Here is a 25,467-nt window from a genome sequence, read left to right on the forward strand (position 1 = left end):
ATAGATAGATAGATAGATAGATCTAGATAGATAGATAGATAGATAGATAGATAGATAGATAGATAGATAGATAGATAGATAGATAGATAGATAGATAGATAGATAGATAGATAGATAGATCCAGTTTAAGTGAAACCTCAGGCTCCCTATCTTTCAGCATCATCCTCAAAGTTTTTCTTTGCATTTTGTCGAACCGGGCCTCCAAACTGCATCTTTAGAACAAGTGTGTTGTAATTATGCACTTGAAAATAAACTCCTCAATACAGTATTCGTGGAAATTTTGCAATTGTTTGGAGACTTATTGCACAAAAAGCTCAAAGGCTACCAACTAGCAAAAGTATCACAAGCTGATCCAGCATATTCCTGTGGAAACACAACAGTGCCTTTGGCTCTTGATCAAAGCTGGCAGCCAGAAAATCATTGTGTGGGCAAGACTAATAGTCAAGACTCTCTGTACAAATGCCCGTGGCATATGCTGGCCGCATCTACTGAGCTTGAATGGAATAGACTGGCAGAATTCCAATAGGCCAACCAGAAATGTGTCCTGGTGTGCTAGACAGGGTTTATTCTTCAGGGTGCCTATACTTATCTTTTAAATGGATTACATTATTGTTTCAAACACAGTACATTTTATTGAAGCAGACTGCATAGCATTGAATATCCCATATATTTATGGAGAAAACAAAATTGAGTAAATTGTTTATCAGATATAGATTATTGCTGCCTTATTCAGAGGTTAATTGGAAACTAATGGAAACAAGGTGGCCTACATTTCGAATTATTTATTAGTGGGTGACCGATTTTGATGCATATTGCATACTATGTTTTTAGTACATCTCTTCGATTTATTATCCCATAACACATGCATTCTGTGCTATTCTTCCCACACACAGAACACCCACCCAAGCCACCAACGATGGTCGTCTACCCTCCAACATCAGAGGAAATTGCTTTGGGGGAGTTAGTCACCTTGACCTGCCTGGTTGAAGGATATAATCCTTGTGATGTCTTCGTAAAGTGGCTGGTCAGCGGCACCCAAGACTCGGAGCTGGAATATGTGAACACCAAGCCGGTGGAGGAAGTGGGAGCGACTGGAAGCAGTTCGTGCTTCTTATATAGCAAGTTGAAGGTCCCGAAGAATGACTGGAGCAAGGGGAAAGTCTACACCTGCGTGGTGGGCCACGAGGCGCTGACGCTTCAAGTCCTCCAGAAAAGCATTGACAAGTCCTCCGGTAAACCCACCTCCGTCCACGTGTCTCTTGTAATGTCTGATGCTACCAGTAGCTGTTATTGATTGCTCTGTCCTCTTGTGTCCCCCGTCCCTATCCCCTATTCCAGAAGGGCTAGGGGTCTCTGTCGATTCATGTGACTGTAACAATGCAGGCATGGCATCTCCTTTGTTTGTGTATATATTGTGTTGGAATAAAAACTGTATGTTCAAATGTAGCAATAAAAAACAATTTTACAAATCTCCCTGTCCGTCAATCTAATATTATTTGATCATGCATTTATTGCGAGGATTTCACTGAATTTTTCAGCTTCTTTCACTGTGTTTGCTTGCACTTTCTGCTTCTCTCTTTCTTCTGCTGCCACACAGGGACTGCATGGGCCCCTTCTCTAACTCAGACATTGCCTTATTTCCATTGGCCTCGCACAGTCAGGTCTCATATACTTCATATTTCTGTGTAGCCTAGAAGCAGGATACGTGTCTTTTCGCTCAGCGCGCATGAATCTTCACCAAACACAGACAAAAATGGTTCCCCAGTGTTTGATTCTGATACTTATAACAACCAAAGAACAAAATATGTGTGGAGACTTCCTGACAAGATCAGGACTGCAGAAATGCGGTTGGTCAAGAGACAAGGCCTGAGTATCCCATATTCAGTGTTCCAGCCAGCTCATCTTACATCCTGAAGTCCACTGGGAAATGCCCAGGGTTTTTAGCTGCTCGTTTCAGACTTGCCACTCGTGGGCAGTAATGTTATGTTATTGTTATTTGTTGTGCGCACAGCTACTCCAGCTAAGGAGCGCCCTGGCGCATTGACAAGGTAGAACATAACATAACAGGAACTAAACAGAAAACTTGAGGGGGCTAACTAAAACAGAAAGGTTTTTATGGCTTTCCGGAAAGCCGTGAGGTCCTCCAGCAGGCGAATTTCAACCGGAAGAGAGTTCCAAGTTGTTGCAGCGTTGACGCTGAAGGAACGTCCCCCCACACAGCAAAGCCTGTATCTAGGAACCACAGCAAAGTAATGCGGTAAAGCTAGATGTCAAGAGGTTTGCAACGTCAAATCAGATAACAGAAAAACACTCAGACCTCCCAGTTCTCATTTGAAATAGCCTAAAAGGAAACTTAGATTAGAGGCACATTTTGTCAGAACAATGAAACACTCTGGCCATATTTTTCATTCTGTAACTTTGCGCAGTAAGCCACCTGCTGCACTTGTGACAGGGAAAAGGCAGGCATGTGCTGTATTTAACATAATGCGGCACATTCTTGTTTTCCCAGCACTGGGGCACAATGTGCTGCCTAGCGCCAACGCAGGCAACCTTGCATCATGGTGCAAGGGTATGTTATGTTATGTTATTAGGGGATTTGTTTAGCGCTCAGCTACTCAGACAGAGTGTCCCGGCGCTGACAGACCCGTCCAGGCACAAAACGAAAGACACAGGTGAAATTATTGGCTGAACAGCCATGTCTTAAGCTCTTTTCTGAATGATAAGAGATTGTCGATCCTCCTTAGTGTCACTGGCAACGCATTCCAGGCCTTAGGCACCAGATATTTAAAAGAGCGCCCTCCTGTTCGGGCCCTTTTAATGGCCGGTGTTCTGGCCAAGGCCTGTGAAGCTGAGCGAAGGGCCCTGGCTGGATGGTGAAAGCCAATCCTGTTCCTCAGGTATTGAGCGCCCTTGCCATGCAGGGCCTTGAATGCGATTGTAAGGGTCTTAAAAACAATACGCTGTCGAATGGGCAACCAGTGGAGCGATTTCAGGATCCCTGATGCATGGGATCTCCGGCCAAGACCAAAAATTGCCCGCGCTGCAGAGTTCTGTACCACCTGCAAGCTGGACAGGAGATAGGGAACAAGGGTGCCTGCGTTGCAGGCAGGATTGTTTTGTGCAGAAAGAGACACCTTCCTCAACAAAAGCAATCCCCTGATGCATTTTCCTCTTTCTATGTGTTGCAGAGTGCAGCACACATAGAAAGAGGAAAATACCAGGAGAAATAAAGCGTAGCATTCTGACTCATTCCTGGGTCTACCTCTATTGGTAAATGAATGAATAAATAATATTGGATTTATAGAGCGCAAACTTAGCCCATGGGCGTCAAGGTGCTATATGTGGAACCTGAGGGTGCACAAAAAGAGACATTCTCATACCAACGTCTATAAGAAAAGCCCGGTCTTTAAGGCTTTACGGAAAAAAAAATGGGACACCTGACTTGAAAGCTCTTCCGGAAGGGAGTTCCACAGTATAGCAGCAGCCGTGGGGAAAGCTCTACCCATTTGGCCTTCTTATACCACGGTACTATTAGCAGGTTTTTGTCTGAGGACCGGAGCAGCCTGCTCGGAACATAATGATGGACAATAGCCTTAATCCCCTCTGGGCCTGAGCCATAATAGGTGTCATGAGTCAGGCACAAAGTCTTAAAAAGGATCCTACGGTCCAAAGGTAGCCAGTGAAGCAGCTTAATAAAGGCTGTGACTGAGTGATATTTTGGAAGGTTCAGCACCAATCTGGCCGCAGCATTCAACACCATCTGCAGGCGTCACAAAATGCCTTTGTTAATGCCCAGATAAAGGGCATTACAATAGTACAATCTGGACGTTAACAAGGCAGTGATGGCCTGCTTACGTGCATCAAAGGAGAGGAAATGAGACATTTTTCTGAGGATTCTAATGATCCCGAAACAAGTGGAGACTGTTCTGATGATCTGCAGGTTGAGGGAAAGTGATAACCCCTAGGTTCTTCCCATAGGGAACCGGACAGGGGCAGACGCCAAGCGCGTCCGGTCACCAGTCACTGGACCAGACCTCCTGTTTACTACCAAAAATCAGGACCTCAGTCTTCTCTCCATTTAATTTCCACCATCCAGGAGGAGACTGCCTGCATACAGCTCCTAAAGTTAAGGGCAGAATCACTTATACTATGCGCGATGGACACCATTATTTGGGTGTCGTCTGCATACGACAGCACCTCTAGCTCAAAAGATCTCACAACCTTAGCAAGTGGAGCAACGTAGATATTAAAGAGTGTTGGGCTCAGGGAGGAGCCCTGAGGAACGCCGCACAGCAAAGGTTAAAGGGCTGAGTAGAATTGGCCCAGCCAAATATGGGAATGTTTCAGAATCCCTGGGTGGATGTGTGGGAATACCCAAGCTCCACTCAAGGAACGCCTTCCCAGGGCACATGCAATGCAGCGATTTGTGCCCTGTTGCGGCACTCTGGATTTATCAAACCACTCAGGGCCATGCAAGGTGGCCTTATATAGCTTGATAAATAGCATTTAAGGCTTGCATCCCTTTTGCACCCCATTGAGTGGCACAAAAGTAACGCAACTTTATGGTAGATATGCCAGCAAATATCTTCTTAAGTGTCGTAATTCTCCTCCTCCACAGACAACCAAACCATGCCATATTTACATAGGAGTATTGTGCACATTCACTTTACAAGTGTTCAGCGCACATCAAAACTTTGCAGACACATCACAGAAACAGGAACCTTGGTACTCCTCCAAATACTTCCATATACTTTTAAATGAAAACACTTTCACAAAACGTATCCATTAAAAAAAAAAGGGAGCACAGTTCCTGCAGCTCACTCCAAAATTGAATTAAATGTATTACTTTTGGCTATTCACAATTTTTGAGTGAAAATGTACTCCAAAATGTATACTTACATGTCTAAATCCCATTAAACCAGGATGTGAAGCGTAATTTACAAGTGTAAAGGTATTACTTGTAGCTTTTCACACGTAGTTAAAGATCTCCTCCACCTTGGTACAGATCTCCAGCACTGTGGTTGTGATCTCACTATGGGAAAGAAAAGGGAATATATTGAAAGTATATTAATTAAACATACATATTTTAAAAAATATTGTAAAATATAAATGTAAAATACATTTAAATATTTACTTTTACGGAACAGCCAATTAATTAAAATGCTATATCACACTACCATAATATAAATGTTTACTTATAATCGAAAATTTCAAATATATTAATATATTTTAAAAAATTAATTTTTAAATAAAATAAAAACATTCTTCCTGGCACTTTTAGGTTTCATTCGTATTTAGTAACCTTTATTAAATGTGTTTCATCAATGTACATTACCTTTTAATTTCTAATAAATGTTAAAATACGTGTTTTTATTATGTTAAAAATTATGTTTAACTAATAACATATCAAATTAATTTTGCATAAAAGCATAAAGAAAATATCATGTATTTATGTATAGATAGACAATTTAAAAGCCAAAATAATATAATTATTTTAACATAATTTCCCATATTATGTCCCTGCCTCCGCTATTTTGTATAGGAGTGTGTTGGAGAACAAGTGAGTGGACTTGTGTGGTAGTAGACTTACTCCAAAGCTGCGCTGGAATACATTTACTATTGTTTTATTACCTTTAGGGTAGTACTGACTTTGAAAGTATACTTTGTGATTAGCAATGTCTTACTCTTTTGTGGGTGGTGTTTGCATTAACGTGCTCCTTCTTAAACTCCTCATTATCACTAAATAAGTCCCTCCCATTTACTAATAGATATTCTCCATTTTCACACCACTCCCCCATCCCTCCCACCTTCACTACTAAGGGGCTGATTACGATGCCGTAGGAAATGGCCCCGACCCTCACTCTGAGCTATTCCTATGGCATCGAAATCTCCTGTTTTGATTAATTTCTGACATGACAGACCCATTTTGATGAAGTCGGTTGGAAATGAATCCAAACAGCATTTTCCCATGGCTTACCACAAGCTGGGAGAGCTTGTCTGCCATTCAGAAAGCCTCCTGTAATCCTAAGGGTGCCTCTTTCCGCCGAGGGATTACAATGTCGGATTCCGACAGCCTTTCTGTGCCGGCCTTTCTGACACAGAAAGGCTGTGGGAAGTGGACTTTGGGTGTCCCCACCAGGGCCCCCATAGGTGCAAGGCCTTCGGATGAGGGCTGAGGGGGCAACCAAGGCGCCCCCCTGTTGATCACTGCACCCGGTGACAGGCACCTTGAGTTGCCTGCCATAGGGTGCAGGGCTGAACTGCACCTCAGCTCTTTACAATGCGAGTATGCATTCCCTTCGGAATGCATGCTCCCATTGTAAAGAATTGGTCTGGGACTGAGCAGTGTTCAGTCACATCCTAATTGCTGGTTTGGGACTGCTGACAGGAGATCGGTCGGTCCGAGTTTCAGATCGAAGTCGGTCGGACCGGACATTGAAATCACCCCTGTGTAGTAAACTTGCATGTCCAGAGCTCTTCCCATGGAAAATATAGGATATGTGGAGGTGGAGGGATCCACGTGTAGGTTTGTGAATCGCATTTTGCAATAAGTAGCACTACTCTAGCACCACTTTACGTACTACAAATTACAGTTGGTGAATCAGCCCCAAAGATTTTTTTTTCATACATTCTGTGACCCACATGTAAGCCAATACACAATAAAATATATGAACAGTAATACAGAGGATCACATGAATCAGTTACAAGCATTGAATTATTTCGATTTTTGATCTGATAGATAAAACATACAAATGCACGCACATTCATGAAGGAAATAGTGAGTGCAGGAATATAGAATATAACCAGGCCACAAAGGTATAGGAGTTCACCGCAGCTGCTTTGTCTAACATGGTATATAATGCAGAAATAAAACTACATTAAACAGCTGCTTATAGAAAACGATCTTTGATGTGCTGAGTTAGGGTGTTTGTATTAGTACTTAAGGGATTACATTCGGGCATTTCATGCCCTAACCCTGTCTATGGCAGTTCTCAGAGAGCACTCAATGTTGGGTTAATGTCATGCATTTTACTGGAAGAGAAAACAATCCGGAAGTGTACTCTTCGAGAGTGAGATTGTGTTTCCTGTGCATTGTGTTTCTAACTAACCAATGCGATGATCATTTGAGTGAAGGGTCTCCATTGTCTTAGTCTTTGTTGTCAACAGGGCCATTTTCATTCATATCATCCTTCCATGCCTCCAGCTACACGTGCCTTATCCACATGATTCTAATGTGTGAGTGGGTTGAGGTCTTTGTTTGCAAGATATTATTTGCTGCTGTAAATTTGACAGCAAAATTCACACAAAGTGGTTTATTCGAAGAGTGGACGGTCGTTTGTGAACTCTTTGATCAAAAGCTCCCTGTAGAGCAGATTAAAATAATGGAGGTGGAATATAGTCCTTTCCTACCACACAACAAATATTTTTTGTGTAATTTGCAGCAAGGTTGGTCACACCTCAATCCCAGATCAAACAAAAGCCCTCTGTTGATGTGCTTTTTGTACAAAACCATTGGATTTCGGGTGTGCGACTTCAGTTCTGAGTCAAAGTGCAAACTAAGCCACTCAACCCATGGCATGTTACACGCAGGAGAAGTGTCCCATCACCTGTACCCCAACTCATGAAGCAACCATTGGTAGTAAGCAAGTAACCTCCCATATCTTAAGGCAAGATGGCTGATTCACTGTGGCAAATTAAAAGAGGCCTGTCAGCCTCCCAAGACAATTCTATCGGAAAGTATTGGTCCACCAGAAGGGAAATAAAGAAGCATTTTCTCCATGAAAATTGCACTGTTGAATGTTTTGTCAACGTTGCTCCTCTATGAAGACTTTGGGTCCAAAAAAATGAGTCCATTGCTGGCAAGTGAACGTGGTCTTCACTGACTGCTTCTAGCGGCCATCCAGAAATCATAATTTGCAAGAGAACTATGCAGTGCTCATCTCTTGGCGATCCTCTTTCTGCAGGGCCCAGGTGACTCCTGTAGTTACATCTTGTACTTAGAATGTGCCTTACCTTCTTCTTTCTGAGCCATTTAGATTATTTTCTGCAATACGCCTAGTCGTTTTATAGACTGCAGCCTCCTCAAGTAGAGGGAGGCTTCCTTCAAGACATTGTTGAAGGTTGGCACAGAGTAATTCATAAACCCTCATTAAGCCTCCCCGGTGGTCTTGTCTGGGGGAGGTAGGTAGTGGTTTCTGTCTTTGAGTGTTAGATATTCCAGATACGTCATCGGACGTGCACTCTGGCACCAAACATCAGTATATCCAAACATTGATTCTGAGTGAAAGTTCCATAGCAAATAACAGCGTCATCCTCAATGTTGGGTTCGGCCAATGGTGATCGTCTTCATAAGGTTAAAGTTTGCTGAAGCAAGCATGTTTGACTCTTTAAGTATTTCCTTCTCCAGCAACAAGCAAATGAGCATTAAAGTTTTCAACAAAGAGGAGGCTGTCTTGATCATTTGAAAGAAACCAGATATGCGTGCCCAATGATATCGAAATCTGCAGCGAACATGTGATTTGCATGATGCATGAAGATGGAACAATACCTTTTTTGTCATTCTGCAACCTGCAATGTACCCATTATCTCATTGCGGCTGGTACATCTTGACTCGTCAGCCACTTCCTAATGGACATGGTGGACCATGATGTCCTCCGCAGGAGTGCCATTGCTTCGTTCATTCCCAGATGACATGGGGCAGCCTGTGTCCCAGCAGCACTGCCATGGGCCCTTCACTGATCTGTGTGATCGCCAGTCTAGTACCAATACCTGAACAGATAACCATGCCTATCTTACCTCCTCTTTGACACCATGCGCATTGATGTGAAGATATTTCTGGCATTATTACTGGAAACAATGTATTTAATCTGTACATTTACTAGGTCACTTCTTTGCCGAAATCGTTCTAGTCTGTGAATTCCCGAAGATGCTCTGATAACTCATTCTGAGCTACTTCTATTTTAGGCAGAAACGTAAAAGTCCAATAGTAGAACATCTTGGCTCTATAAAGTGTCTCATTGATACCTGGGTGATCTTTTTACATTCCATGCTTTCAGCAAGAGTCTGGGTTGGCTTTGCTATCCCATAGATCACCTGTCTTGCAAGCCAACCCTCAGACAGGCCATACAAGCTCCTCTCCCGCACTCTTTGACGTACTGTTCAATTACTACAAATACTCTGTGCTTGCCTGAGTATTTTATCCCACCGAGGCCATTCTGCTAAGGAGTGGGAGTTGTCATTTTCTCCTATGAACAATCTTTCTCACAGACGACGAGTGGCTCTAAGAGTCGATTCTCTCTCGTCCATCCATCCAGTGGATTGAGTGGAAGACATTCAATGCACGCTAGAGGAACCTGTCAAGTTGATATGCATCTCTGACTAGGGCCTGAATCACTACAACCAGTAACAAGGTCAATTAAACCAAGGAAGGGAACTGTTTCCCATCTTGCTCCTATGAGGTATTAGTGGGCTAACCGAGGCAAGTCTAAAGAGGGACCCAGATGTGGACCTTAAGGTCGATTAAAAGAAATACTGACAATGATAAAATACATCAATAATCACCAAAGTCAGAGTAGGATTCCAGGCAGATAAACTGCACTGTACTCTGTTAAAGAGGCACTGTCAGAATAAAGATTATTTTAGGAGTACATGTCTTCCCTGCCTCTGAACCCCAGGCCAGATGAATACCCACAGGGCTTGAAGTGGGCCGGGTCCTGCCGGTGCTGAGCACCCGCAGTTCCTAAAAGCAGGTGCTGAAACTGGTCCCTATCGGGCTCTCCATTTTCGCCATCAGGGTGGAACAACAATCTTAACTCTGCAGCAGCACGACCCTTCACTGCCTGTGATGTCACTTCAAAGAGACTCGTGTGGAGAAGTGTGGCTCACTGGTTAGAGGAGGCAGACCTGGAAGCAGAGTTCAGCCCGGGACCAGGGTTCAATTCCAGGCTTGGCGGGGTCTTGAGTCCTAAAAAATGTCCATGGACTCGACAATTCTCGCTCCGGTGTCTACTCGATTCACGGGTTCACAATCTGCGACTCTGGGCAATAGCTTGCTTAATCTCCAAAACTGCCCCTCGCGGCGGGATGCCTGGCTTTCACCTTGGGGATACCCTGCTGGGGTTATCTCACAGGGGAATACCAGGACGGGTTCCCTAAGCAAGCGCTTAGAAACCGCTTGGTGATTTGCGCTAAAATTACTGTACATTACATTCTTTCGCAGTATTATCATTTCAGAACTGAAGCATTTTCAATATTATATACGGTAAAGCCATAAGTAGAAAGTCGGGCATATTTATTGCTTATTTATTTTATGCAACTGACAACCATTGGCAAGGCAAAGCAAATGCCCCTGGCTTATTATAGATGCAACGTTTCTTGTTGTATTATATATCAGGATGCAATGACATAAGCCGCAAAATACCAGATGGGTGGCACACTATGCCAAGCACAGATTGTTAGCTTATGTGTTTTGAGCCACGCCCTTAATTACATCGGCCACGCCCCTTGAGAGACCCCTTCCCCCTAGTTTTTTCATCCCACTTCAAGCCCTGAATACCCAGCTCTCATATTTCTGGAGAAACAAACACAGAGGCCATCAACGAACAAGGTGCAGAGAGTAAGCGAGCAGTGCATGGAACATTAAAGGCAAAAACAGTCGGGGAAATGAAGATGGAGGAATTGGAAATACATAAGGCCAATGAAGAGAGCCAACAGAATAAGTTGAATTCTTTTTTGTACAAACAGGAGGAAGAGCCACAGGAAGGGGACACAAAGAAAAGTAGGGGAACATTGTGCGAAAGAATGATAAAAGTGTGACAGCTAGGGAGAGAGACATTAAAGGTAAAGGAGCCACGAGTTTACTTGAAGAGAGAAAGGGTGGTTAAGTCGGTACAAATACCATCAAGGATAATAGTGGCCGCACCAGTCAGCCCAGGGATGGGAAAGAGGGGTAATTTGACGGATTAAAAGTAGTCAAGGGAAGATTACCTCGGGTAGAGTTTAAACAAGTGTGTTTTCGTCCTATTTGAAATTGGAGGATGTCTTCAGCACATCTGAGATCAACTGGAGGAGAGTTTCAGATGGCACCAGCTCCATCAAGAAGGACTACGTGGCAGGGTTGCGGGAGTTCATTTTTCTTTTTATTTCAGATTTACTCCTCAAGTTCTTGGCCCCACTTGGGGTTTTAAGTGAGGCTCTGCTTTAGCCCAAGTACTGATTATGGAACTCCTTGTCTGTGATACAGGCCACCTTAGATGTCATGCTGGCTTCAAGAGGAAGTGATCGAAGGTCTCTCGGTGTGGATGTGATATGGTCGAACCTTCTGGTTCCAGAGTTCATCCAACCCGCAGAGAGTAGGATGTTCAGGGTGAGTTTGGCAGGCACAGAAGTAGGGTTATCACAGCCCATATGAGTAAGAACAATAGGTTGAATCTAAGTGTAGAAGTCCGTGGCAAGCAGCAAGCGCTTGAGACGCCCTGTACTTGCATTGCTTGTGGGTGTTTTCATCACATTTCGCAAACTTGCCAATGCATCTTGTGCATGCTTATGCACACGATGCATTGGCCTCTGCAAGCCATCAAGGTGGTGAATTCCCATGAAATGGGCCATCTGCCTTCTTGTTTTGTCCTTCTAAGTCCATTTCTGACCACGTCCATATTTATTGTCGTTTATTTCCACAGCAACGGGACATTTTCAGCAAACGTAAACTTTCCAAACGTTTGTCTTCTGCCACTTCACCCTAGCACAACCAGTGTATCATAGGCCCTAGCAGAAAGGAAATTGGCTGCTTGGTTGTTGTTTGAACTATAAAATGTAGCAATACTCCGGGTTCAGTGGACCCTTCAGTCATCTGGGTCCTGGTGCCACTGCACCTGATGCACCAATGGAAGCTACTCCCCTGCTACTTCATTTAAATTGAATAACACACTGGGCTTGATACCAAAAAAAATGGAACAGCTTGCTGGAAGACTGGGGAAGATAAATGAATGAAAAAGCTCTGAACAACAAGTAGAAAAGAGCTGTTCCGAGTTAGAAAGGGTGTAGTGTGTGTGTGAGTAAAGAAGAGGCAAGAAGAGTGCACATTGGGCAGTCTCTTCCTCTTACAGGGTCGCGTTCTGTCCTTAGAAACAAGACTGCCAAATAGCGAGCAAACTCAACAGAGCTGTAGGAAGAGCGAGCGATTACAGAGCGAGCGTGAAAGGCGGACATTCAGAGACAGCAAAGCGCAGGATATCCACGTCTTTCTAACCTAAACAGTGTATTGTAGTGGGCAGGGGCTGCTCTTCGCAGGGATTGTGGGCAGGGCCTTCAGTGCTCCATGCCTGTGGGCGAGGGCAGTCTGATCAATTCCAACGCGCGCGGGGCATCTCCATTGCTTACTTCAATGGGCTGATGCCGGTACCATCTATTTAATGCTATTGAGCTTATGGCTTCTGCTTTCGTTGACTAGGTTAGTTCTGTGTTAATTGTCCTGACTTTGCACTGTTCCGTACTGTGTCAGTGGGAAGGTGGCATGTGTCACTGTCTGTACGAAAGCGAGGCTTGCCCCCTTCTGTGCCAGTGGATTGGGCCTTCAGGAGGCTACATTCTGCCTCAGCGGGGAGCCCAGCATCTGCTCAACAGTACCTGAGGTGCTGCTGGGCTTCCTTGTATTGTACGGCCTCCGTGCTGGCTTGGTGGCTTTGGTCCTTCACTGTCCTTTGTTTCTGGGCTGGGACGGACACAGTTCAATGCTATCAGTCTCTTGTCTGCTTACTCAGTCCTAGCTCTGAGTCAGCTGAGGGCTGACGATTTCTTCTTTAGATGATTTGGGTTTGATCTGTTAAATGGTAGCTGGTGTTGTGACTGTCTCTGTTTTTGATGAGGAAACTAGAATGCTGCCTGTTGGTGTTAAATAGTCTAACCTATTTTGTGCTGTATATTACAGGGTGGGATCGGCCATTTTATCTGTTAGTCAGCTAAGGATGCCCATGGTATGTGTTAGAGGGCGAGGGCCCACACACTTCAGCCACTGAGCCGAGTTTGAAATTCACAGACCTCAGGTCAAGCCGGGGGACTGAAGAGTTAAAATCAAAATAATGGGCAGAAGTTAAAGCACACACAGGATTCACAATCAGCTATTAGGACAACCAAGGTATCATGGTCCTGTTTAGTGCACATAAACAGGCACCTAATATCTACCAGCCAGATCACCACTTCCAACTCCACAACATGTCCTCCATCAATGCTATGCCTCTTTCCATGCCTGCATCAATCTCTTGATTATCTTTCAAACCACCCATTCCCCATTCATACCCTAGCTATCTCTCTATGCACCTGCCTATCTATATAACTATCTTTCATCTCTCTATTCCTCTATCTATTAAACCTATACCCTGGCTTAAGTGGTACTTTCTAGTCAAGCCGCTATGATCCAAGACGGACAGAGTTAAAGTCTGGCGGCCTCTGATGGGACTCCTGGATCGGTGACCCAAAAGTCGTTTTCAATTGGGAAGTATCTCCTTTAATTGTTTAAATTCGAATTTAAAACACATATTTTTATTCCAACACAAAGTTTGTTGAGAGTAGCGGTAGAATTGTGCATCTGACGGCATGTTGTGTTGCACCTCCCATTAGTGAGAGCGTTTTATATTGATGAAGAAGAAGATCTGGAGAACATCTGGAGTACCACGTCCACTTTCATCATCCTCTTCCTGTTGAGCCTCTCCTACAGCGCCACTGTGACCCTGTTTAAGGTATGTTAGCCATATGTGATATTTTGCAATTTGCAGTGCCCTTGCAGGGCAGAAAAACAAAAAACTGTCAGGTTTGGTCCAAAGTGCAAAATTTGGTGAGAATCGACAGTATGAGTACTATATGGTTACTCATGTTTCAGTGGTTTCGATTTTTCAATTTAACATTTAAAGCTACAAATTTAGTGTAGCTATTACATGCAACAGCTTAATGCTGCTAAGATCTGAATGCCACCAGCATTTTACATGTTCAGATACCGACAATACCTATAAAGACCCTTGTTTAGAGATGGCCATGCGGGGAAAAATGCACTGAATGTGTACAAATTGTTCTTTCGTACATGTAAGGGCCTTCATTTGTATTCAGAGAAAAGTTGTGTTAGCATATCAAAAAAGGCAGCAATTCCATTTCACCCTATGGGAAATCTATGCCCATCAGAACTAGCTATAAGTAGGTGCTAACTTTACACAAATCAATGTAGGAATCGATGCAGGGACACTGTGCTACACATGCTATTCACAATCTGAGGCCCTGATTTCAAAGGTGACGGAGATGCCGTCAGACGAAACATAAATCCCATTATATTTTATGGGATTTATAATTCGGCTGACGGGATATCCATCGCCTTTGTGACGGAGTGACCCATCTGCCAAGATCTAAATCAGGACCTTAATCTAAATTTGTTGTATGGTCCTGATAAACAGTTGTGGAAATATAATTAACATAACAGCTCATATGGTTCTGAGTGAAGGAACCATTTTTGGGATAAAATAGCTGAGTGGATTGCTTACCCCATTCAAATGTCGAAAAATACCACCATTTTTTTTTAAAAACTGAGAATCTACAATTACCACTGTACGCAGATAGAGTCCTTGATTGAGTACTTTGTATCTAGCTCACTTGTGAGTCTCTGTACAAAAGGAGGTACTTTATCAGAGGCTATGAAGGTGCTAAAATCTGTGCTTCGTAAGGTAGGTTATCTAGGATTAGAAAAGTCTACACATCACTAAACAATTCCTTGAAAAGTTGTTGAAGGCAGGAAGGAGAATGTCACATGTTAGTGACAGGCCAGTTTCTCTAAAACAGCAGAAAGGCCTACGAGGACACTACAACAATGTCACTACTTTTCGTAGGAGGTCATCACAGTGGTGCTTACAGTGCATTTCTGAAAATTATATATGGAGCATTGTGACTGAATTCTCAGTTTAAGTTCTGGGTTGTCAGTGCAGCTGTCATTAGAAATGATGGAAAAGGTTTCAAGAAGCACAACATGTTGGTAGACAGGTGCACACGTTGTTATTGGGAAGATTTTGTGCGCTTTCACCCCAAAAAATCTTGCCTTCCGCACAGCTGTGATCATTATGTTTATTCATCCAGCTGCCTGATCTTGAACTGTCAGGGGCACACACATGCCAGTGTAGTATGCTATTAAAGTGTCTTAGATAATAAGATACGTTATGGTGTTTTTCTCTGGCTGGGCGGAGAGTAATCATTAACTTTAGACTTCAAAGTGTAGTTTTGTGTTTGAGAGCCCAGGGCTACACTAAGCTTCATGGATTGTTAAGTCTGGCCTGACAGTGCAACTGTCACCTGCCCTTATGTGACCAATAAAAAAGAGCTGTCATAGTCCTACTGAAAGAGAGGCTAGGCTCCACCTATATGTTTGTTTCCCTTGAGTACAGGATTCCATTGGGCTGGATTTTTGTCCTTCCACTAAAAAAACTGCTTTTATTGCACTTTTTGGCTTGTGGAAAATGTTATACTTCAGACAGCAGGACTGAGTTGGTTATGGTGGCCAGCCAATCAATGATCATGGCCTGACCTGTTAATTATGAAAGATTATGATAAAGGTAGTAGGCCTGACATATATTGATTGTGAAAAGCATATGTTAAAGCCAATATGCATTTAAAGGTGGATTCTTATTAATCTGAATTAAAGCCTACACATAGGTATTTAGGTAGTAGGCAACCGTTTTGGGATTTGTACCTCTTCTGACAAACCATGATTATAGAAGGAGATTTGCACCCTGGTAGTCTTTGCTAAACTCTGTTAGGAGAAATGGTATTTTGATTTACCAACTGTACTTTTGTATACATTTGCAATTTCATGGCTGTATTCCTGGTGGCATAGTCTGGCCTGTGTCTTATGACAATGTATTACAAAGGCAGTAAGCTTGGTTTATTTAATGTGAAAAGTATATGGTAAAGCCAGTAGGCCTTTAATAGTGGATTTTTATCACATTATTTTACAGGCCGCTGAAACTTATTTGGGTACAAGTAATCTCACAGATTACCCAATTAGTCAAGGGTTTTGGTGTTGGTCGCCCACTCTGACAAACCAGGGGAGTTGAATTTCATTGTGATGATTCTTGTTACGCCTTTTTGAGAGGGAGTATTTATTGTTTTCCCATCTGCATGCCATTTGCACTCTGCTTCCATCTATGACATCAAATTTCATGGGTTAATGGTTCATTCTGTATCAGTAATTGGCTGTTTTGCCTTGTGAATGACTGCATTTTCTAATCAGGTATGGACATTCACCTGAAGTGCGCTTCAGTGTCGGAGCTGGTTGGACAGTCCTATAGTTTTAAACTTTCTACTTTATAGTTCCGCTTTCATTTCTTTGCTTCTTGTCTTTTTATTTTAATGGTACACTCCTCAGGAGGTTTTAATAGGTCGCTTGCTTGCGCTCATTTCATCAGCAGTGCGCTGCATCCCACATTACCACTTCCTGTAAATCAGGAGACCACTATGGAACAATGTTGTCCATAATGTATCATTGTTTTATCATTTCAAGATTGCCAACTTGTTCTAAATGTGAGGGTCATGCTTGAACTTTAAAACAATGATAGACTATTTACAGTATCTTCACAGGACTGACACCCACAGCTATGTTTAGTTTTGTTATTGCAAGGATATGCTTATTTTGCTTAGACAGTAGCATTTTTTCTTTTTTCTCCTTGTATTCATTTAATTTATCTTGCGTTTGTTTTTGAGATTGTGTGTGTTTTATTGAAGTTGTGTCAGAGGGTGGGTGCTAGAGTGAGTCAGTGAATTGATGAATGATTTCAAGTGTACAAAGATGAGCCTAAACCCATCAGTGACTCAAAAGGCGCATTCTTAAACAAGCCAAGCACATTGGCATTGCCCATGCTTGTAGTGACAATTGGGAGGGTTGAATAAAGGGATGTAAAATGTAAATGGTTCTGCTGCGAAGTGATAAACACATATGTTTTTTCTGATCAATTCTAGGTGAAATAATTCCAGGAATCGAACGCACTCCAGTAATAGGAGCACGTGCTCAAGACGTGTTTTGCTGACAGATGATATGATGCCAGAATGGACTAACCCTTAATAGGAGCGAGCTCTTGTGTACATAGCATTCCTTTTAACATAGTGTTCACAATCACTGGGCCCTCCACAGTTCTGCCCCATCTCACCCCTTTGTGGGCTTGTGTTTGCCAGAACATTCTTCCTCTTTCGTGTCTTACAGCTGACGTGTAAATAGTTTTGTATAAAAAAGCACCTCGTTAGCCGTGGCAAACCCATATTTGTGCAAAAAGGCTTTCTGGATGCAAAAGGCCACCAGAAAACAACTTTGTTATTTATAAGCATCGCATTAACAAAACGTGTTATGTCTATGCTTTTTAGTATGTTGTACTCAAATAAAAACAAACAATGGTAACGTGAATTTGTCTTTGACGTGTTCATTGCACTGCACTTGTGTTGTTGAAACATGACATTTGCTCGCAGTCAGGTCTTACTTGAATGGGTCCCGCTGCGCCTGTGGAGCACATGGATTGGAACAGTTGCAAAGACCTCCATTTTCTTTAGTTGAAGCTTCACTGAGAAGAAAGATTGAGTACGACTATAATAAAGCCAACAAGCAATGACTTTACATACATGCGGTCGGGAGGCCTGTACTCGCCGCAAATGAAAGAGGTGTGATGGGGAATTATGATAATGCATTAACAAAGCCAACAGGTCTGGCATGAATGCGCTTGCATGCACACATGTTCATTTGTGAGCGCCTCAGATTGCCAGTGTTAGCATATTAAAGCTAGACTTCCTGGATTTGTCAATCCTTGTTTTTAATTTTTGATATTGTGGGCAACTAAGTTCTGTTTAAAATAAATTACGCAGCGTAGAAGGAGAGAAATGAAAGCTGAGAAGTTGTTGTTTTTCGACGTGGAAGGAAAAACGTGCTCAAAATGTATTAACGATTTTGTGTTGTGGCAGCTATAATTTCTAATCAATTTTCAATGACATCAGAATAAACAAAATAGTAATTTCTTTGGAAAATTGTTGCAGGACAGGTCCATTTGATTGCAAAGTGGACTCACTCAGTTATATCTGCAAGCACTGCTTTGTAGCAGTAGTTTTTCCAACACAGCTCAGAAACAGACAGATGCAACCCCTGCTCTCTGTGTCTTAGGTGCACTGTCTGAAAATCGGTTAAATTAATACCGAGGTCTACATACTGCTGGAGCATAGAAACAGGTCCTTTGCATGAATCCCATCATGATATGTTTCCTGGAGAGATTTTTTATTTTTTTATTTTTTTAATTGCTCTGAGATTATATTATTTCCTCTTTCTTTTCTGACGAGGCTGGCACTACTGCAGCCCATGGCTAGTATTCCACACACAAAAACGAAGTTCATACAACCAATCAGAAAGCTCACAGTGGCCCGGAAGCACACAAACTGAAACAATCAAATTCGACACATAGAAAGTAGGCAAAATCACACAGCTTGTCGTTGACTCGGAAAACACCCTTTTTACTCCCTTACATTCAGACAGTAGTTTGGCAAAGAAGACAAAGTAATTATCAGTGGCAGCCAGCAATTATTTAGAGCATGGAGGGGTTGCAGCAGTGCAGTCGGTCACTCGTCGCGGAGTGAGAACGGGTCAGTGAGAGCTGCTGAACGCACCACACTCTGAGATGAGGTGTCAATGATAGACACTCGGGCTTGGGCACTCCAGGGCTTAACATTAAAGTGCCCACATATGAGGTTATCACTGAGACTCCCCCTTGTAATGGGGGTAGGGCCTCGAGGCTCTTTGCCAATCTGAGGAGATGATGCCCACAGGGGCAGACATCTTCAGCCAGGCAAAGTTCAGCTCAGGCTGCCAGGTGCCTGCATATTTGATGTGAAATGTCAAGTCGTATATTTGTGTACTTTTTTAGGATACTTTTGCAGAAAAAAAATCTTTTTTTGAAAAATAATTCCGGACAATTCTTATAGCGCGTTAAATTGCTTATCTGGCTCATACTTCAATTTAGCAATTGTGGTGCATGCACAATGGTTTGCTTTTAGGAGGGTGAGCTTTATTTTCAATATGAGGTCTACGTTAGCCAAATAATTTCTGCTACCTGCTGTTGCTCCCGAAAACAGTGCACATCAGGCATAGAAATTGAAGTAGTGCATGCGAGGCGGTGTAATACACCCAACAGTAAATTCCACGATGATGGGACTGAAAAAAGGTGCTCAGTTGATCCAAGGTGTGACTGACACTGTCTCTAACCATTGGCTGTAGGGAGTAGACCTAAAGCAAGAATTCCTAGAAGGACCTGGCATAAATCCTACTTCCTTTGTATCAGTTATCAGGTGTCTAACAGACATGATGTGGCTTGCCAGGTAAAGCTGCCAAGGCAGGACCAACGTGCCTGTGAACCATGAATGATCCCATCATGGGATACAAATATTGCAGAGAAAGTCAAAGTAATTGCATACACAGTGGCAGCTCGCCGAGGGAGTGCTGCATGGCGGTTGGGCGGGGTAGGGGCAGGGTGGGGGTGGGTGGGGGAGTAGTGGACTCTGACATACTGCGGAACAGAGTAAACTAAGTGAATAAATAAATAAAACAATTTACAATACATGCGCTGCATCGTCGAGTTGACGATGCAGCGCGCTCAAGGTAAATTGTTTTAATTATTTACTTAGTTTACTCTGTTCCGACATTTGTCGAAGTCCACTATCCCCACCCTACACCTACCCCCACCCCAGCACCCCACAGCACTCCCTCGGCGAGCTGCCACTGCGTATACATGCCTTTAGGAGCTTTCTTCCTTTGACCATGCGATTGAGACCACTAAACATTTCTCCCACACTTCTTTACCTGTCACAGATAGAACGCTGGTTTGAAGGTGACTGTGAATACAAAGATACATAAAGAACCAAAGAGAGTTCTTACTTGAGCCAGTAGTGGTAAAACATGCCTAGCGCCCACTTCAACTCAAGCACAAGCTTCGGGCAATTAAGTGGATTGATGGAAGAGAATAGACCGAGTATATGTGGTCCAGGGATCCCTTCACTGGCAAGATAGAAGAGGACCACAGTTGTGCCATCATTCCGCCTTTGTCCTTCCCCTTTTTTTACCAACAATGTCCAAGGTATTTTTGTTAAAGGATAAGACCACTTATGGGGAAGCCATCATTATAAAATATGTTACTCTGTTCAAAACGTCTGTGGAAGAGAAAGGCCGCACAATGAGTATACTGAAGCCAAGTGGCTCGTGTAGCATCTCTGTCACTACTTGACAATGTACAAAAATGTTCCTAACTTGTGCTACCTAACTGCTCTATTTTGGATGGGCTGAGTAGCAAAACATGCCCTCCTGCTTCCTTGGGAAACGAATTTCAAACATGGACAGCCATTGTTGATTGGTTCATCATGAGGGGAAAATCACAGTCAGGATGCCCCATAAGATTCAGGATGCCACACACATATCACTTATGCCAGTGCTCAATCATCTATCAGAGATCCTTTGATAGGGAGATACAGACTCTGCAAATGGGATTACAAGACTCCTGGAAGGAAACACAACGTCAGTAAAGAGGGATTTGGCCACTGAGAAATGGAGATGACCACCTCTTTGAGGAATCATACACTCTCTCACACATGCAAACAAATAATGGGAAAGACAGACATTGCACAAAACACTAGAAAAGGGAAATATTTAAGATCATTTAATGCACCATGGACATTGGACATGCCAAAATGGAGCCTGGGACTGGGAAACAAAGACCAGGGCAGTTGAATGACAGAATATTTAGGACAGATAAGAATATGGTGGCCTAAACATCCAGAACCAAACCATTGTTACTATAAGTACTTTGTCAAGCCATATATAGGTGAAGCTAAGAATAGTAAATTTATACTTACCTATACATCCTTACCTTCACAATACTTTGATAGTTGATTTTTGGCCACTATATTTCTTTATGATGATAGTTCGGCCACAATATTACAGTACTATATCTACCAGATAGAGTGACTCCGACAGGTAACCAGTGCTGAGTCCCACTTGCAGTGGCAAGTGGGACTTAGAAATGAGCATTTCAGGTAAGAGAGTTCACTCAGACCTCTTAGACTTTCAGAGGCACTGTTCTAGCATGATTAAATCTACCTCAGCCCTGTATGCTTTCCATAAGAAATCAAAGAGACCCCAGCATGTGTTGCTTTCTCTACCTTATCTTGCCATCTCATGATCCAGTGAGCCCCCTGTAGGATATTCAAAGGAAGGCTTTAGCATTCAACAGAAGTACCATGTGTTGTGAATGACGCTCAAATGATGCTGATATTTTTATTATTATTATCTTGGTTGTACACGAGAATAATGACATGCTAAAGCAAATGCAGTTTTGGTATCGGAATTGTGCAAAAAGGCAAAATTTGATTATAAGACAAATGCATTTGGATATAATTGAGAAAGAATGATATCCTTTGTTCACATGAGCCATATAAAAATAGATGATTATCTTCAAAGCTTCTAATTAAATTATTTTTGTTGGCACACTTAAGATATCGATTTATTGATTTGGTAACAAGGTATCAGTACAGTACCCACTTAAATAACTAACCCACTGGGGCACAATCTATACAATCCGCCCGTGGCGGTACAAATAATGTATTCCCTGGCCAGTGAGGAATCAACTTTTATTTATCTTCTGAAGTCAAAGGTGGCGATGTATCATGGGTCATGTCTTCAAAATCAATATTTGTTTTCCTGTATCGATTGGTATAAAGCAAATAACAAAAGTAAACAAATTAAAGGTGACGATTTTGAGAAAGATATTCCTAATGGAGTCGTAAAATAGGATATATTTATAATTTAATGACATATAACGCGATTGAATATGACCAAACAATTGTCTGTGATTTTAAATGAAATTAAGATTTGTAACTTATTGAGTTGAATAACAATTATTTATAATAATCTAAATACCACTTATGAAGTCTATCTGCGCAGCTGATTGTCACAGTAAATACATTTGCTGTTAATTGTCACAGTAGATAAATTTGTTTATGAAAAAGAAAACAATCATGTACAAGACTCGTCTCACTAGTGAAGCTGAAACGTGTCAGGGTCCGTTTCACAATGCTTTTATAATACACATTGTTCACTGGCATCCACTACGCATTCATCTTCACCACAGAGGGGCAGTGGTTTGGCTGATATCGTCACAGAACCAAATTTGCACGTACATGAAGGCTGAATCAGAGAGAATCAGGTACTCATGAAAGAAGAATAAAAATATTCATTTATAAACATACATAGTAACATTTATTGTAATATGGTAGTATATTTCCATTTGTCTGTTCAGCCTGTGTTCCCAAGATTTGTAATGTCACTGCAGCTCCTCAATGGCGATATAACAGCTAGGGCAGTCGACCTCAAAGCTAGGGAACCGGCTTTGAGTCTTGGCGGGGATGCGCAACATCCTGTGGTTCTGGGCAAATCAAGTAATCTCCCCAGCCAACCAAAATAAATATATCCCTCTGTAACGCATCAGGTGCTCATGTAAAGTGCTCTTATACCTTCGGGTCGAGTTTGCACTTCATAAAACAACGCAGCCTCCCCCCACCCCCAAAGAAATATATGTATTGAGATAGAGAGCTTGAAAAAGCAGCTCATAGCCGCATTTGGGAGACAGTTCTTTCACGTTCTTGCAGAGGAGGCGAGGGGGGCTACGGAGACCAGCAGCCCCACAACGTCACTCACCTGAGCCTAACCATGATCCTGCTCACACAGCAACTTCATGGCTCTCGGCCCCCGCTTCGTGGGACGCACGTGGGCACGCGCCGGGCCCGTTCGACAACGGTCGAGGACGGTATGGGGCCCCCCTTAACATCTGTAATCCAAGGTCAGTGCTTGCCTAACACCTTGACAGTGAAATTGAATTTGAATTACTAGTCATTCAAGAGAGTAGGTGGTCTTAGCTTCCTCTAGATAATGACTACCCTCAAGGTGGGGAAAGGCAGGAAATCAATAACTGGTGGGTCAATTGTAGGTACTTTGGACCAATTTCTCATAAGAGCATCCTCTGTTTTAGCTCATGAAATCGAGCTGACAGAAAAGAGACTATCATTGGACATTGCATTTAACAAACAATCATCTATGGGAAGCCTGGCTAAGGCTCGGTCGCCAATCCCTCAACAAGTTACTGAAACTATCATGTCAGGCAGCCTTGGAGAGCATGAGGGGAACCAGTTATTGCAAACCGATGGATGCTCGCCTTGTCTTCCCGAAAGTAAAGATGCCCGATTGGGCACAAGAAAGGTTCCCAACTCTCACAACATGTATTCTATATTGCCGACATCTAGTGTTAAGACCCGATCCGCCTATAGTTTTAATCCAGGAGTACCTCAATCAACGGTGGGCTCAACCTCTAAAAGGAAGCTTGGGGGCATGCACGCTAAAGGAAGAAAAGCAAAAATTCGGAAAGCTAATATAGCAGATGAGAGCGTGATGCCAGTAACTTCCCATAGCCCCGCTATATGCCAACCTCCTAGCGAAGTGATCTCATTGTCACCAAGCCCTGGAGACGTGTTACCTGCTGTGCTGGGATCGGTCTTCTGGACCAAGTTGGAACTCATCTTTAAAAAAACATGTCTCCCCATCCACGATAGACTGGACATTTTTGAAAATAGACTTGTGTGCCTCGAACTATCGTTCGCTTCGGCCCTGGCACGGGGTGGAAACCGGGCCATAGGGGCAATTGATAAATCAACGAGCTTGACTGGGCGTATTAATGAAGTTGTTCACCCCCACAATCCCGCAGCGGGGGAAAAAATAGTCAATGTCACTGTTTCTGCTGTGACTTCGCATACTTCCCCTCTATTTTCTTCAAGTAACCTAGCAGTGTCCAATCAACCCATGCCGAGTGGAAGGGCAGAGTCAGGGGAAGTTAGCAAGTCTGTAAATCTGCAACCTCAAGCGAATAGAATCCCTTGTGTACCACCCTCGATAAGTTTACCATGCATACATCTTCCCCCAGAATCTATCCTGTATGTGGTGGTCCTTGCGGGGGTTCCTCCTTTGAGCCAGGACAAAAGGGAAGTGTATTTGGAGCTTAAGAATTAATGTATCCACTGGCTTAATTTCAACCGGCCACTCCCTACCCTGGTATCAGCTGAAATTTTGTTTGCTAGACGTGTTGATTGGGTGGGGCCATGTAAAAAAGTCTATTGTGGGGGACTGTGTAATTATCAACTTTAGAGATGGAAGGGCTGCTGAACACATTTGTAAATGGGCCCAGGTAGGTTCAGCGACACGAATCCAGTCGCTACCCTTGACCTATTTCTATCCAACAACACATATTGTTCCCAGAAAAATGCCAATAGATGGGGATCACAGAATTGGAGTAACACTTGAGGCAATAAGGATGTCCAATAGATATGATATGTTGTCTGGCCTGGAAGACTGCGATTGACGATCACCTGAACGCAGACTGAGGGATTATGTAGCAGTGCCTAAGGATGATAAACTAGTAAAGAGAATGAACTTATCTGTTATTAAGGCTAGTCCCCGGGTTGGGGTATTGGATATCGAGCCTAATGGAATCCAACCAAGTGTAGAGAGTATAGCTTCGAATTGTTTGGGTAGTGACCTACCACTAAACCAACCAGGGGGAGAAACAAATCTTACCTTATCTTATGGGCCGAGCATAGAAAATAGGAGCCATCTTCTAACTGGTTGGGGGGACAATAGTGTTGGTGGCTCACCCAGCAAAAATTGCGCTATGTCGATGGTATCTTGGAATATAGCGGGTTTGGGATCTAAATTAACCTCGCCCGAATGGTCGGATTTCATTGAAAAATTCGACATTTGCCTCTTCCAGGAGACTTGGTTCGTGGACCCTGTGTTTCGGCTGGGTTTTTTTAACCTTCATGTCCCCGCGGTAAAGAAGGAGAAAGGCCGGCCGTCGGGAGGTCTAGTGCTCTGGGCTAGTCAGCTCTTAAGCTGCAATATTCAACAACTATTTCTATTGAACAATAACATTCTTGCAGTGAGACTTAGTTTTCCCTCAGGTAAAAGCATTGATAATTTTAACATCTATGCAAGAGGCCATCCGGGGGGGAAAATGTCAGAGATAATATCAGTCCTAGATGACCAGTTAGAGGCCATGCCTAGCCATACCCTGCCACTTGTAGCAGGGGATTTTAATACGACATTTGAGCCGCTAGGGCATGAAGATCAGAGTCTAATGGAGGAGGAAGACTTCAGGTGGGGTATCCACCAACTTGAGCTGGCACCCATAAAAAATGGACCAACTGAAGGGGCTATGTGTAGGGAAACAACTAAGGGCTGCCAATGGCCTAACGTCATAAGACAGACAGGGCACTAGGAGATACGATAATGGGCATAAGTCTAGTCGCATAGACTATTTGCTAGTCCATTGAAAATTGTGGCATTGCCTTAAGGACATGGTAGTAATGGGTCATATTGAA

General features: G+C 43.0%; 1 protein-coding gene and 2 gene segments (V, D, J or C); all 3 read left to right on the forward strand.

The window, feature by feature from the left end:
* LOC147716685 (Ig mu chain C region membrane-bound form-like) overlaps positions 1-17,422 on the forward strand; it is a 43,919-nt gene extending 26,497 nt beyond the window's left edge. Inside the window, 3 exon segments of the C gene segment in view lie at positions 894-1,232; positions 13,615-13,733; positions 16,984-17,422. Of these exon segments, the coding sequence occupies positions 894-1,232; positions 13,615-13,733; positions 16,984-16,992 (467 nt within the window).
* LOC147716684 (Ig gamma chain C region-like) overlaps positions 1-25,467 on the forward strand; it is a 520,390-nt gene that overhangs the window by 70,558 nt on the left and 424,365 nt on the right.
* The window catches only part of LOC147716686 (uncharacterized), a 241,853-nt gene that overhangs the window by 25,900 nt on the left and 190,486 nt on the right, over positions 1-25,467 (forward strand). The gene's annotated exons all lie outside the window — the stretch shown is intronic.

This window comes from Lissotriton vulgaris, chromosome 5 (assembly GCF_964263255.1).
Source record: "Lissotriton vulgaris chromosome 5, aLisVul1.2, whole genome shotgun sequence".
Classification (NCBI taxonomy): domain Eukaryota; kingdom Metazoa; phylum Chordata; class Amphibia; order Caudata; family Salamandridae; genus Lissotriton; species Lissotriton vulgaris.